The sequence below is a fragment of the Bidens hawaiensis genome, unplaced genomic scaffold (assembly GCF_021521415.1).
Source record: "Bidens hawaiensis isolate Kalapana, Puna unplaced genomic scaffold, B.hawaiensis_p1.1 tig00001093_1, whole genome shotgun sequence".
In the NCBI taxonomy this organism is placed as follows: Eukaryota; Viridiplantae; Streptophyta; class Magnoliopsida; order Asterales; family Asteraceae; genus Bidens; species Bidens hawaiensis.
The window spans coordinates 566,251-580,875 of NW_027491064.1; the positions used below are offsets into that span (position 1 = coordinate 566,251).

The window sequence follows — 14,625 nt, forward strand, 5'->3', positions numbered from 1 at the left end:
TGGCCACCGGAAAGCTTGGTCTTTCCTCTTTAATCATATTGTTTTCTATCATTTTATGCTCTGCGGCTTGAAGAAAGTTGGCACTTTCTTTTATGAACTATCTAGCAGTGTACCATTCAACGGATAATGATGACAACAAATTCTTGTTTAAAAAAAGTCAGTGATTGGTAAATCAGCTGTCCTTATCTCATTTACTATGGTCACAAACCTCTGCAGCACTGATTTTATCCTTTCACCCTCTTTAAACTTGAATATGTCTAACTGTTGTTTCAACCTGTCTTTCTTGATTTCCTTCAGCTCTATATTTCCTTCAAACATTTCAACAACTGCATCACACATTCCATTGGAAGTTGTATGATGGTTAACACTAGTAAGAATTTCGTATGATAAACCCAATTTCAGCATAAACAATGCTTTGTCATCTATTTTCTTCATCTGTCTCTCAGGAGCTTAATTGTTGTTTAGTGCAGAAGAAGGAACATATGGACCTTCTTTGATTGAACGCCACAACTTTGTATCACTGTAGCTTACTACTGTTTTAAAAAACCCTTTCAACTTGATGTAATTCTCCTAACCCAAAAGTCTAGGAATCTTGTTAGTAGACACCTCTTGGTCATCCATTTGTTCTTTTTGAAATATTTTTATCAAGAACTTAAGAACCTATTTTTGTATTTTTATAAAAATTTTAGACAAAAATGAAATTTAAAATAAAAAATTACTAAAAACTTGAACTTTTGAAATTTTCAGATCTGAAGAAGAAATCTTTAAATCTTATGGGAACAAACGATTTTAACCAAGATCTAGACACAAACTTAATCAAATAGATGTAGATCTAGGATTAGAATACTTTTGAAGCTAAAACAATAGCAGGTCTGAAAGAAAGGAGAACATGGTAGCTGACGTCACTCTTCAATGAAACAGTAGTCTGCTTACGTCATTGTCTTCAACCTTAAATCAACATAAATATACTAAAATTTCACAATCAAATCTTTAAGCAGCATAACGGTCTTCACTTAGCTAACACAGCTCTGATACCACTTGTCGGGACCGAAAATTCGTAACACAAATAACCCTAATTGACAAGAACTATTACGAAACAATAATATGTGAAACCTCTAGATAATAACCGGCGAAATCAGTTAGAATCAGGAAGTTGCATAATATAGTAAGGATACTAAAAGTGACAATCACACAATCAACTCAAAAGATTTCCATTAAAATATTCAGACAAATACAATCGGAAATGCTTTAGGGTTTCGAGTGGAACGTCAGGGGCGTCTGCCTTTCCGTATAGAATAATCAGTATGTCTCGAAAAGTGTGTAATCAGCCGTTTCCATCAATGTAACCTAGTATTCTCTTATATAGGCACCTGACATTCCTTATAGAAACTCTAATCATTTTAAAACATATTCAAACGTATTCAAAGTTATTACAAGTGTCAAACAGGTCTTGGAGTAAACTTTTATCTCTGACGAGTAGACCTTGTACACGAGTGTGCTCGGAGAGTTCCTTCGAGTAAACTTTTACTTAGAATATTTTTCTATGAAAATATTCTTCAAACAAGCTTCAATATTCATTATATATCCCAACTTTGCTCGGAAATATCCCGCGAGCAAAGTATTTCTTCATGATCTCTTCAATCTTTGTCCTTAGACTTATTCCAGCAAACATAGTATACTCAGGTCCTGTAGCCTGCTCAAGATTTAACTTTGCTCGTAGAAGTCTTTATAATAGTTCCTTTAACTTCTCACAAGTATGCTTGATATCTTCTTATTGTATCTTTAGTCGACCCACCAAATTACTTGTTAACTTGGCTTAAGCTAGGATATGTCAAGCGTATGCTCTAACACAAACTTTGCTCGACTGAAGAACAACTTTGCTCGTTGAAGTGTAGCTTGCTCGAAGCTCAACACTTAGAAGAATTCTAGAAGATAACCTTACTCGAATAAGATATCTTTGAATAAGAATAAACCTTGCTGGAAATGTCTGCCTTGCTCGAGTTCCATACTTAGCATTTTTCTGAGGAGGTTGAGAAGATTCCACGCTTCCTTGATCTTCCTTTATGCCCAACAAAAGGTCCGGATATCCGAAGTGCAGATATCTAAAAGTTTGGATATCCGACTTTGAACAACCATAGTACCGAGGGACTTTAATGAGCAAGAAATTATTGTGTGAAAAAAATGTTGGTTTTATGGTTTAAGGTTTGAAACCCAAGTGAAGGAGCATTTTTTCATAGTGATGAGCTACCTCATTGATGGTTTTTATGGATTAGTAAGACTTGGAACGTTAAATTAATATCGACAATTACCTCTATGGTGTTAGTAAAAAAAAAAAAGAAAAAGAAAATGATTGTTGGAGAGTTGAAAGGAAAATACTCGAATAGCAGAATTAGAATTAGAAAAGCAACCGACCTTTTTAAGAAGCGCCGGAAGCCCTAACCTTTACCTTTGAAATTGAAAGAAAGAAAGAAAATGGCTACTGAAAACAATAATAAGAAGAGGAAGAACCATTACCGTCCCAACAACGTACGTCTTTTTTTTCTTCTTTTTTTTTTAACTTATTTATACTTTCATCTTTAATCATCATATAATAATATTCATATGACAGAAATCAGTAAAGAAGGGGCCGTATCCATTGCGCCCAGGTGTTCAAGGCTTCTTCATTACTTGCGATGGTGGCAGAGAGCGTCAGGCTTCTCATGAAGCTGTTCAACTTATCGAATCTGTATGTAACACTGTATTATTATCTTCTTTTTTTAATTTAATTCAACAATTTATTATTAGACCATGAGCAATGTAATATGAATGGTTCGCTTCGGTTAGGTTAGGTTAGGTTAGGTTAGGTTAGGTTAATAGAGAGTACCAAAAATAACCAATTTCTAGTTAATCGGGTTTCTTTAGTTTTGGTTCGGTTTCGGTTATTTATTGCTCACCTATTGATATATCTTATATTTAGTAGTTAACAACTTACATAATTATAATTTTAGTATTATTTTTTTAATAACGGCTGCCTCATATACGTGATGTCACGGGTTCAAAACACATTGGAGCGTCTCACTCTTGTTAATACCAAACAGCATATGAAGTATTTGTTTGTTTTACTGGGATTTTTCTCATTCACGCAATTTTTGGAAAATGAGCTAGTTGTAATTTTGTTTGAATGCATATGTTGTGGGTTTTATTTTTATATATCGCTAATCAGTCTTTAGATTAACTCAGTTCTTGCTTATGTTATCCACACATGTTTGGCATCTTTATGAGTAGAATTTAGCATACCTGATTACATGGTTTTTAAAAGAGCATTTGGGGTTGTACATAGAGCAAAGCCCTCACTTTAATATTGGTATATCCCAGTTTCTTGAAGAGCTAGCCGAGGGAAAGGAACCAGATGTGAAGCACACAGTTAAGCCCATGAATAAGAAGATAAAGTTCAGTTATTCATCTTCTGATTCTGAAACTGATGATGATGTGAATGGTGAAAAAGAGCAAGATAAGTCCGAAAGTCAACCAAAGGATGGGCAAGAAGATGTTAAAAATGAAGAAGAAAGTCAACCCGAAAAGAAACAAAAATGTGCAGAAACAAACGTGTCCAACAATGAACAACTCGTAAAACCCAAGTCGATTGATCAGTTAATAGAGGCAGAACTTGATGAGTTGAAAGACAAAACCAAGGTCAGTTCATTATTCTAATAATCTTAGTATTTATTATTACGACTATTGTTATAAGAAATCTGAAAATCAAAACATTTAAAAGTTGCATCGATTATGTATGTATTGTTTGATTAACAGAGGCGTTTCAACTACCTTGATACGGGGTGCAACGGTGTAGTGTTTGTTCAAATGAAGAAAAGAGGTGAAAAAGATCCGACTCCTAAAGAACTTGCTCAGCGCATCATAACCTCTGCAGCTGCCACAAAATGACACATGTCAAGGTAAATTTATATCAACATTTATTCCCGATTGGTTTGAAGTTATATGTATTTTAAACTTTTAATGGATTTTACAGGTTTATTCTAAGAGTGTTACCTATAGAATTGCCGTGCTATGCATCGGAAGAAGAAATTTCACGAGCAATCAAACCTTTAATTGCTCAATATTTCCCCATTGACCCTCAAACACCATATAAGGTATGTTATTTTTTTCAATACAAAAGGTAAAAAACAATTGAAGCTTGAACAAAACTAGATGTTTACCGGTCAAAATGGGGGAAAAAAGTTGGTAATTGCTGTAAAGGGTTGGGTTGACTTTGGATGCTTTTTGTTCAATATTTTACTGGGCAAGTACAAAAAAAAATTACTTTCTGCTTTTTTTCCTCACAAAAGTCTCTCAGCATTTGTTTTCACATTAAAGTCCGTCACTCCCTCTACATGTTAAATTTGAACAAAATGTGAGTTTTTTTCTTTAAACAACTTGGAACGATACGTCTGGCTGTTTTGCTTACGTGTTTATCTTTTTCTCTTACGTGGGTTAAATTTTTTACCCGTTGTTTGTTTAAAATAATTTGGATGTCCCGGTTTCACGTTATTTTAAAAAATTCACATTTTTATTGAATTTAACATGAAGAGGGACTTTAATGAGCAAAAAAGATGTTTGAGGGAATTTTGTGAGATAAACAGAATTATGTTGGTTTTTATGGTATTCGTCTCTTTTATTACAAAAAGTAATTCTTTATTATAAATAAATTATAGGGCTATTACAACCGTACTTTTAACGTTTGTCTTGTTTCCTTTTAAGCTATTTTTCTATTCTACCCATTGGGAATAAAATGTAACACGAATTGACCCTTTTACTATAAACTTTTGTTAAGCGGCTGTGCATTAGAATCATGGTCTTCTATATTATCTGCAGCTTCTCTTCAAATTACCGGTGTTTGGAATGTACAGTATTTTGTGATTAATAACAACCGCCTAAATATTTGTTTGAATTTCCATAGTTTGCAGTGTTATGTGAGGTGCGTGCAAATAGTGGTCTCGACAGAATGATAATAATCAACGTGGTTGCAAAATCGGTCCCGGAACCCCACAAAGTTGATCTCACCAATCCAGATAGGACTATTGTGGTCCAAATTGCCAAGGTGTGTGTGTTTTCTTTATCAAACTAACAAATAATTAAACAATGCACATATTTTATATATATATATATATATATATATATATATTAATGGATTCACTATATGCAGACTGTGTGTTGCATTGGTGTTGAGAAGTACAAGGAATTGGCTAAATACAATTTGAGGCAGCTGACGTCATCCAACTAGTAGATTAAGTTCAAAATACCTGCTTAGTGGACAGTTTTTAGACATAAACTGGTGACATATTCTGAGACAGGCAGGATACATGTTTTGTCATTGTTTATGGAGTTGGATGGCTTGGTTTTTATGTATTTTTAATCACTAGGAAAATGATTTATTTCGTTTGATGTTTTAAATTATTTATTTCAGCTGTAACTGTAATGTTTGTTTTTAGATTACATTTGATCGCTTTCTTCTCCTAACTTCTCTCTTTTAACCTTGGCGATGGCTTAGTTATATCCGTTTGCCTATTAGGAAGATTTCTACGCTCTCATAGTTGAAAGTGATTCTAAGTGAACCGTTAAAATCAGCCGGTTTGAAATCCAAGTGGCTTGGATTATGGTTTGGTTCGTTTTGGAAGTTATAGTATGAATGCGACAAGTGTGTTTGATGTAAACACAGAAAATTTATGATTTCACTATGTTGTTATATCTAACATGAAATGTATACCCTAGTTGAACGTGTATGATTCATTTTATTAATTTACCCCTTAAACAATCTCGACCGTGTATTACATCAAAAGCCATTCTCACTTTGATGAAGTGATAAGCTGTTTAAGGTGTGAAAAAAGTGGTCATGAGTTTAAACTCTAAAAAAATTCAAAAACAAAATTACGTGTATTCTTTCAAGAAGACTCAACCAAACATGCTTCATACTTGTAAAAATATAATATTTATCACATACTCAAATACTCATCTTATTACCCATCTAGAACGTTTTGGATTTGTTTGTCATGTCTGGCTTCATTTATCATTCCTAAGATATCCTTGCAGGGCAAGGAACACTTAATTTAATATATACAATTTTTTTTTAAAGGCCGAATATACTAAAGCCAAAACGGGAACCTCCTAACCAATGATAGGAGCCCGAGAACATTCAAGGAACGAAATAAGAAAACAAAAACATACAAGACCAAACCCAAACTATAACTTTCAAAGGAAAACTGATACTTAAAACAACATCAACAATCTCAATCTAAAGTAGGTCTTTTGCCAGGGTTTTTTACCCGTAAAAAGGAATTTACTTTGATGCCTTCAATGATCTCAGTGATCGATCTCTAATTATTTGTGAAATATTTTTCAATTTTCAAATTGCCCATAACATAGCCGCGACAATCACTTGAATCACCATACAATCGCCCAACTCATCCGCACAAAGCTTAATGTATACAATCTTATACTCGCCTCATTTACTGTTTACCAAAAACCTCTACGTTGTATTCCAGAGTTGCAGTTAAGGAGAGAACAGAGATGATTTGAAGTGAAAAGAAAAAATGGTGTTTCATAGATTTTTTTCAAGGAGAGAAAGAAAGAGAGAAGAGAAAAACATGGGTTTTCGGTCTTCATATATTTCTTCCCAAATTAGAGTGATTTGAAGAGAAAGAAAGCCATAAAAAACACGTTAAAAATTCAATTACAAGTTTGTCCTTGTTAACATGATGGCGGGAATATCTCCCACCACCCGCCATGTCTTCAACAACTACCTTCCATCATCTCTCCCTAATTGATTTCACCATTCTTCTAGTGGTTTCGAGCAATTCTGCTTAGAAGAAGACCAAATAAAATCACCCACTTTCCTTTCATTTTGTTTCTGTTCTCTCTTAATTCCATTTCTTTTCTTTTCTTTGTTTAAATGGAACTCAGGAACACAACGTAAATGTTTCCACATTTGATGAATTCCAAACACTAGAAGCAACGTTATAACATAACTTATAGAGGTGCACAAACTGGGTATCCTCAGGAACCGGAACCGGGTATGGTCAACAAAAGTCAAAACAAGTTCCGGGTATAGTCAGGTATTTGACAGGTTCCATCGGGTTTTTCCGGGTTCGGGTAGGGTAGGGTCGGGTTTTGACCGGGTATTGGCGGAACCGGCTGCACCGGGTCCGGGTCGGTTCCGGGTACAGTTCCAGGGGAAACGCTTTGCCAAAGCCCGTTTCGTACCCGCGGGTAGGTTAGGGTCGGGTCTGATTCCAAGTAGGAACCGTCAGGTCGGGTCCATAACCGGTTCTTATATGCACCTCTAATAACTTACATGTCATATATGTCAAGTGGAGTGTCCTAAGATGCATTTGTATTAATATGATGGTTTTTCTTTTTTTTTTTAAAGATTAAATCATTAGATAAATCCCATTATATAATCACCAGGACCATAATATGTAATGTGAATTTAAAGCGGCTATTTGTTTACTCTCATCTTCCATGCTTAAAGCTGTGCTCTTATGTGTTCTTGCCAACAACATGACTACTATTTTCAGGCTGATGTGGTTTGCATTGGTATAACAAGATAAGATTCACTATATAAAACCAACAACTAGGCGTATATCTAAATTAGCCCCCATACACCAAAAACAAAAACAAAAGGGAAACATCAAAAATATAAACCATAACCTTAAAAAACAAACAACATTAGCATTAAACAACACAAACTTTCCAAAGGTTTCACATTCACCTTCTACATTTCCAAGCCGAAACCGAGAAAAACGGCCGGTCTTGCAACTAGGGATGGCAAAAAAAACCAAACCCGATGGGGAAAACCGAAACCCGCCCCGAACGGGGCGGGTTCGGGGACACTTAATCGGGGACGGGTCCGGGTTCGGGGTTTCCCCGTTTAAGTTAATCGGGTTCGGGGCGGGTATGGTATAGCCTGTACCCGCCCCGTATACCCGCCCCGTATACCCGTTTAAAACCCGTTTAATTAAATATAATTTTTATATTTATATATAATATATTATTTATTATTTATTTTCCCAATAAGGCTGCCTAACCCATTTTCCCGTATACCCGTTTAAAACCAGTTTCCTACTTTCCCATTTGGCCATTTACCCTAACCCTAGAACAACCTCCCGCCCGCACGCCGCCGCGCATCTCTGATCTCACAGCCCGACTCGCCATTCTGCAGTCGCCGTTCCCCATTCTGCAGTCGCCGGACTCGCCATTCTGCAGTGAGTAGGCACAGCCCGTTCCCCATTCTGCAGTCGCCGCCGCGCATCTCGCCGGACTCGCCTGACTCGCCACCGCCGCGCATCTCCACAGCCCAGTGAGTAGTGGTTTCAAAATCTATTTTGATATATTTAGTTTCTGTTTTTGATAGATTCAAACTTTGTTTGATAGATTTAGTTTGATAGATTCAATCTATTTTTGATAGATTTAGTTTTGATAGATTCAAACTTTGTTTGATAGATTTAGTTAACAAGATTCTTGAACTGAATACATATATAGTTATTTGTTAACTGAGGTCAACACTCACTAACTCATTGTTCATTCTATTAGATCATTGACGGTTGTAAGTTATGCTTTGTGTATTGTATTAAGTGCATTGACTGTTGTGAAGCATGCTTGTGTATTGTATTAAGTGCATTGAGTGTTGTGAAGCATGCTTGTGTATAAGTGTATTGGATTAAGTGCATTGACTGTTGTGAAGCATGCTTTGTGTTTTGATTGCGATGCTAAGAACATTTTCATTTTCATAATTATTCGTAGGATTTATGGAAGGACACACACAACAACCACAAACATCTCCGGGTGATAACTCACAAGCCGATAGCAATAACTGTATGAACCAATCTTCACCAAATACAAGCAATGAAGGTCCATCACACACAACCACAGGAGAGCAAACCCAAACCCCAACCCAAAATGATGATAGCAACATGGGTTCTAGGAAGCGAAAACTTACGTCAATTGTATGGAACCACTTCGAGAAGATGACGATCAATGGTGAAGACAAGGCGGAGTGCCACTATTGCAAGAGAAAATTAGGAGCTAAGAGTGAGAATGGAACACGCCACTTACTTGATCATTATAACAAATTTTGTCCAAAACGAAACCAAAACGAAACCAAAGAGATATAAGAGTGACAAGTGTTTGAATGGTTGAATGGGTGCGGTATGGACGTGTAAGAAGGATCAATCATGAAGTTAATTTCCGTTGTGATGGGAGAAATAAACATTTTTATGTATTAATAATGTCTTTTGTATGTGTAATGTGTTTGGATATTGAACTTTTTGTGTATTAATATTGTATTGTAATTTTGTATCATTTTCTTACAATCGGGTTTTAAACGGTGAACCCGACGGTTAAATGGGGATCCCCACGGGGAATTTAGCCCGTTTAAAAACCATTTATGCTAGACGGGTTCCCCGAATACCCGCGGTTTTCCCCGAATCCCCGATGGGGATTCCCCGTTTAGTCCCCGCGGGTTTTTAGACGGTTTTGGTAATGGGTTTTATAAACCGGGGCGGGTATGGGATTGGCATTCCCCGCCCCGAAACCGCCCCGTTGCCATCCCTACTTGCAACACATCACCACACACCCATTCTCCTCTTTGATCCTAAACCCATCACAACTATAGCCTTGAAGCAATCTACGCGATTGCAATAGCGCGTAGTAGCTCAAAGGCACACACGCGAATCCAGCAAGATCCAACCTTTGAACCCATTTTTCGAGCTTTTCATGTCTTTCTATTCTCTCCCCACCTTCACAAGAAATAATATTATTAATCTCTTCTCCAAACATCTTTTCCACCTTCAACCTCTCCATTGAGCTTCGCGGTAATGTTGACTCCAAACAGTCGAACAAAGCGGCATAAAAGTACAATGACTCCGATAGTCTCTCCATTAGAGATGATTTGTTGTGATCCGAATCTTGTTCGGCTACCACCATCACTTTAGGGGACAATGCGCGTAATGCATTGAGAAACGCCTCTATCTTTGTTGAAGTGATAACGGGGATGAGGAGGCGGTATCTTGACTCGGGCTATACCCGTTGACCAAATCTTTTTGAAACACCCTTTGAAAGTTCTTTCTTGATTTACCTACTTCATCGTCGGGTGCTAGCAACGAATGGAGTTTAAGAACCGAGCTGACCACTAAAGCTTCCCCCGTTTTAACATTAAGCTTCTCCACATCAAGATTCTCTAACTTGCTCACAATGGGATTGAACTGAAATGGGATATCTAACTTCTCGGCATCTTCGATTAAAACTCGCGCCATTTGGTCTAAAACCTCTTTTTGTTGATGAACACCTGTGATCCTCAGATGCGGTGGGCCCTCAGGGCGCGCGCTCAGGTCTCGAAGAAGCGCGCGCCACTGAGTAGGCTCACCAGCATTGAGATCAACCACATGAACCATCTTTTCGCCCTCCATGGCTTCGATGATCACTTGATTCGTTATCACAAATGCTATTTTCAAATAAGGGAAGTACTCAAAAAACATCTTTCTAACCAAAATGTTTTCAGAGGCGAATGATATTTTAGTGGAATGAACTGCTTTATAGATTCCAGGCCATGTTTTGAGGATTCGGTTGGCGAGTGCTTGGGCGAAATAGGAAGCGATTCGTTGCATGGTGTCGCCTTCGGGGGAGGCGAGATGGGTGATTTGATCAAGGGCAATATTGGCATGTTCAAAGTTTCCTGAAGCCACATGTTTGGCACAAGTGAGTAAGAGATGAATCAAACACAAACCCCTTTCTTCTGATTTGAGCTCCTTGAGCCACGGATATGGTGATCCCATTCCGGACATTAACGGAAAGGTTTGAACTGGTGTCGAAGTCACAGATGATGACCCATCATCTTGAAACATTGGATTTCAAAGAAAGGAATTGTTTCTATTTATAAAAGATCTGAGTTATCAAGAAACAGGGGATTCGAAATTACGTCACAGATTGAACGAACACAGCAGCAATTCCTTACTGGGTATTGAAATTCATCAAAAACCCAATTCGAATATCACAAAACCCCTGTCAATCGGTACCAGATAAGCATGAATTAGGGGTTTTTAGAGAAAAACAAGCGATAAACTAGGGTTTGAGCAAATACCTACAAGAATCAAAAGAAGAAAAAATCGTTACTGGGTTTTGAAATTCATCAAAAACCCAACTGAAATCTGACAACAATTGTGTCAATTGAATCGAATTTAATGGGTTTTTGTAGAGTAGAGAGAGAACAAGAGAAGAGTTTAAAGCGTGGTTGAGTGAGTGAGTGAGGCGGTTTGATTCACAAAGGAAAGGAACAGTAGAGCCAAATGGCTTGAGATTTGTTTTTATGTTCACCGATTTTGTGTCGTCTAGTGTTGCAGGAGAATATGTGACTTGCCATAATTCGAATAAAAGAATACCACTTTTGTCTTTTTCCTTCCATACCAAAACTGCTTTTTGCAAAACTTTGTCTTCACTTAAGCTGGATAGGGAATCCAGGATACATCCACAAACCTCATGGCACCTTAATTCTCTATTTTTTATTTCTTTTATCTAATTATATAATAAAATTATTATTATTATGTAATCTAGAAATGACTTACTTTTCAATTATTATTACTTACATCGGATGCTCTAAGGGGTGTTTGGTACAGAGAATGGAATCGTAGAGAAATAGAATAGAGAAATGGAATTACAGAGAAAGGGAATTGGTCTGGAAAATGAGAATTGACTGTTCTGTTTGGTAGTACAGAGATTTCAGTAGAGAAATATAGCTGAGAATCATTTCTCTTGTTTGGTACATAGGAAATAAACAGAGAATTATATCAACTTTATCATTAGCACAAGTATTTTTTTCATAACAAATATTTATTAAAAAATAAAAAACATATAAAAAGATGCATAAATTCCAACCAAAATATGCATTGATCAAACCAATTCACATACAAAACATAGTTTTTAAGCAAAAAACATCAACCATAGTTAAAACCAATTCACATACAAAACTATTCTTTAGTCCCCCTCTAGTTTCTAGCATATCACAAAGTGTTGTAAATGCATGTATATTCATTCTTATGTTAACAACACTCGTAACATCACTTTCATAAACCATCCTCACCATGTTTTCACGCCTATTATGGTAACTCATTAAATATTTTGTACGTAAAGTCATTGACTCAATCGACCGACGCAAATGATAAGTACACAACATCTGTAACACCCCGACCAAAGGCGGATTATACATCGGGGCGCCACATATTGTTTCATTACTCGTGACACTATTTGGGTGTCAATATTTAATAAATACGTTCATTCGCGCACGCGCAAGGTAAACACAGATAACATAAATCAACATAAATCAATATATCATAAGGCAAAATATTCGAACAACAATAACTTGTCTTGATACATTTTAATCTAGGTCCAAAAGTAAAAACGTCCTACGTGTCCACAAGCTCCAAATGTAGCTACAGCAAACCTGAACATGTGTTAAAATAAACGTCAAACACTTGCGTGTTGGTGAGAAATCAAGTTTAATACAATACATAGATAACAATAAATCTGCGCGCAACATGTGTATGTCTGGTTTTCAACAAGGGTGTAATCTGATCGGGACCAACTCTAAGATTCATAGACTGCCAGTGCTCACAATTGAGCTCACAAACAAGACAAACTGTGCATGTGTAAACAAAAGAGAAAATCATAAACGATAGTTCTCCCGTGTTCATCTAATGGTACCATGAGAACTGCGGAATAGACCGACAAGACGGTTAATGATCCACACATACAAATAAACAGCCAAGTCTACGTCCTCAACACATGGGATACTGCGCGACTAAAGTTCATAAACAGTTTAAGACTCTAAGTTTGTATGAACACATGAACATCCCAAAACGTTAAAAGCAAAAAGGGATTAGGTACGAGATTACTCACTTGATAAACGATGCGGTGTAAGATAAAGCAAGAGCCAACTTTAAACAAGCACAAGTTAACCTGTAAATAAGATTATTGTTTTAATGATTTGTTTTAAGTCTTGATATAAGTTAGCATAATTAATAAGTAAGTTATTATATATAATATATATTACCGGAAAAGCAGGACAGAACAGGGAGGAAGACGGAGGCAGAGAGGAGGACGGCAGAGAGAGCAAGGAGCAAGAGAGATTAAGTGTTTTGTGTGTGTAGTGTTATGAAAATATTATTATTATTTATAGAGAAACCCTAGGGAACACAATCCCTAGAAAAGGGGAAAAAGATCTCAAAAAGCAAAAGATTCCAAAAGCAAAAGATATCAAAAGATATGGCAGCTGCAGGGGCAAGATAAAGCTGACAGGGAACAGTAAAAAGCATGGGCGGATCAGAAAAAGGTACTGGTCAAAGCATGGCAAAAGCAGATCTCAAAAGATAATGTCAGTCACTTTTTCTACCAACCAATGGGGTTGGTGCGCATGCTGCGCCGAAAGTAACTTTTCAGACATAAAGCAGATTAGGTCAACAGCACAGAAGATAGACAACACAAAAGCAAACAGGCTGGATAAAACAGAAGAAAAGATAAGTCTAGCGCGAGAAAGCTCGAGCGCGAAGGCAGACACAGAAGGTCAAGAGAGCGCGAGCGCGAAGGCAGACAGAACCAACCTTAACGCGTCGCGGAAAGAACTACATTTCTAAGCGTGCCGCGGGAAGAATCACATTTCTTAGCGCGCCGCGGGAGGAACTAAAATTCCTAGCGCGCCGCGGGAAGAACTATAATTCTTCGCGCGTCGAGGGATGAACTACAATTCTTAGCGCGCTGCGAGAAGAACTACAAATCCTTAACGCGTCGCGGGAAGAACTACCGTTCCTCGCGCGCTGCGAGAAGAATTACAATTCTTAGCGTGCTGCGAGAAGAGTTCGTCTCGCGTATCGCTGGAACAGATGGTCTTCACGCAGGCTTCCTTGTAAGGAGTCTGGCGCGTGGAGCTGCGCAGACAACCTTAGGTGGGAAGGAACAAAGGACAAGCAAAGAGTTAGAAGAAAAAGAGGGAAACAAGGCGTAAGGGCGGGACGGCGACAAGAGGGAAAAGAAGGCGGAAAGAGAGAAGGAAGAGGGACGGGACGGCGGAAAGAAAGAGAGAGAAAGAGGCGGGAAGGAAAATATATTATTATTATTAAAAATAAAGTATGAGTATAAATAGATATTAAATCATAAAAGAAAGAGATCGGATAAGGGAAACGGGTACCTGGGTCGGGTCGGATCGGGGCAGATGTTACAGTCTCCCCTACTTTAAGAAATTTCGTCCCGAAATTTATCTCGAAGTAGGTTGCGCAGAGAACAGGTGCGGGTACTTGATCTTCATTTGATCTTCCCTTTCCCATGTAAACTCGGCTCCGCGCTTGGACTCCCAGCGAACTTTCACGATAGGGATGCGACTGCGCTTGGTTTGCTTAACCTCGCGGTCCATAATCTCAACAGGCTTCTCCACGAAATGCATAGTTTCATCAACTTGAACTTCATCAAGTGGGATGTGAAGGTTCTCGTCAGCTAAACACTTCTTGAGATTGGATACATGGAACGTTGGATGCACATTACTGAGCGCGGGCGGCAGGTCAAGTCTGTAGGCAACTTTTCCCACACGCGCGAGAATCTTAAATGGTCCAACAT

General features: G+C 37.6%; 2 protein-coding genes and 1 pseudogene across 2 annotated transcripts; 2 read left to right on the forward strand and 1 right to left on the reverse strand.

Moving 5' to 3' along the window:
• Nucleotides 1-2,403: 2,403 nt before the first annotated feature.
• On the forward strand, nucleotides 2,404-5,435 carry LOC143559583 (uncharacterized). The gene is made up of 7 exons (XM_077048112.1): nucleotides 2,404-2,526; nucleotides 2,609-2,725; nucleotides 3,355-3,672; nucleotides 3,790-3,932; nucleotides 4,007-4,127; nucleotides 4,934-5,074; nucleotides 5,180-5,435. Exons 1-4 carry the CDS (start codon nucleotides 2,473-2,475, stop codon nucleotides 3,919-3,921), a joined length of 621 nt encoding a protein of 206 aa, XP_076904227.1. The 5' UTR covers nucleotides 2,404-2,472; the 3' UTR covers nucleotides 3,922-3,932; nucleotides 4,007-4,127; nucleotides 4,934-5,074; nucleotides 5,180-5,435.
• Nucleotides 3,925-5,257, forward strand: LOC143559742 (uncharacterized). The gene is made up of 4 exons (XM_077048225.1): nucleotides 3,925-3,932; nucleotides 4,007-4,127; nucleotides 4,934-5,074; nucleotides 5,180-5,257. Exons 1-4 carry the CDS (start codon nucleotides 3,925-3,927, stop codon nucleotides 5,255-5,257), a joined length of 348 nt encoding a protein of 115 aa, XP_076904340.1.
• A 4,144-nt stretch (nucleotides 5,436-9,579) lies between the features above and the next one.
• LOC143559753 (scarecrow-like protein 3 pseudogene) lies at nucleotides 9,580-11,181 on the reverse strand (annotated as a pseudogene).
• Between the last annotated feature and the right edge of the window lie 3,444 nt (nucleotides 11,182-14,625).

Bases quoted from the DNA above. Each gene is read 5' to 3' on its own strand.
- LOC143559742 (XM_077048225.1), top strand. The intron at 4,128-4,933 runs GTATGTTATTTT...GAATTTCCATAG, and splicing joins ACCCTCAAACACCATATAAG to TTTGCAGTGTTATGTGAGGT. The intron at 5,075-5,179 runs GTGTGTGTGTTT...CACTATATGCAG, and splicing joins TTGTGGTCCAAATTGCCAAG to ACTGTGTGTTGCATTGGTGT.
- LOC143559583 (XM_077048112.1), top strand. From the start codon at position 2,473: ATGGCTACTGAAAACAATAATAAGAAGAGGAAGAACCATTACCGTCCC. The intron at 2,726-3,354 runs GTATGTAACACT...GGTATATCCCAG, and splicing joins CTGTTCAACTTATCGAATCT to TTTCTTGAAGAGCTAGCCGA. The intron at 3,673-3,789 runs GTCAGTTCATTA...TTTGATTAACAG, and splicing joins AGTTGAAAGACAAAACCAAG to AGGCGTTTCAACTACCTTGA.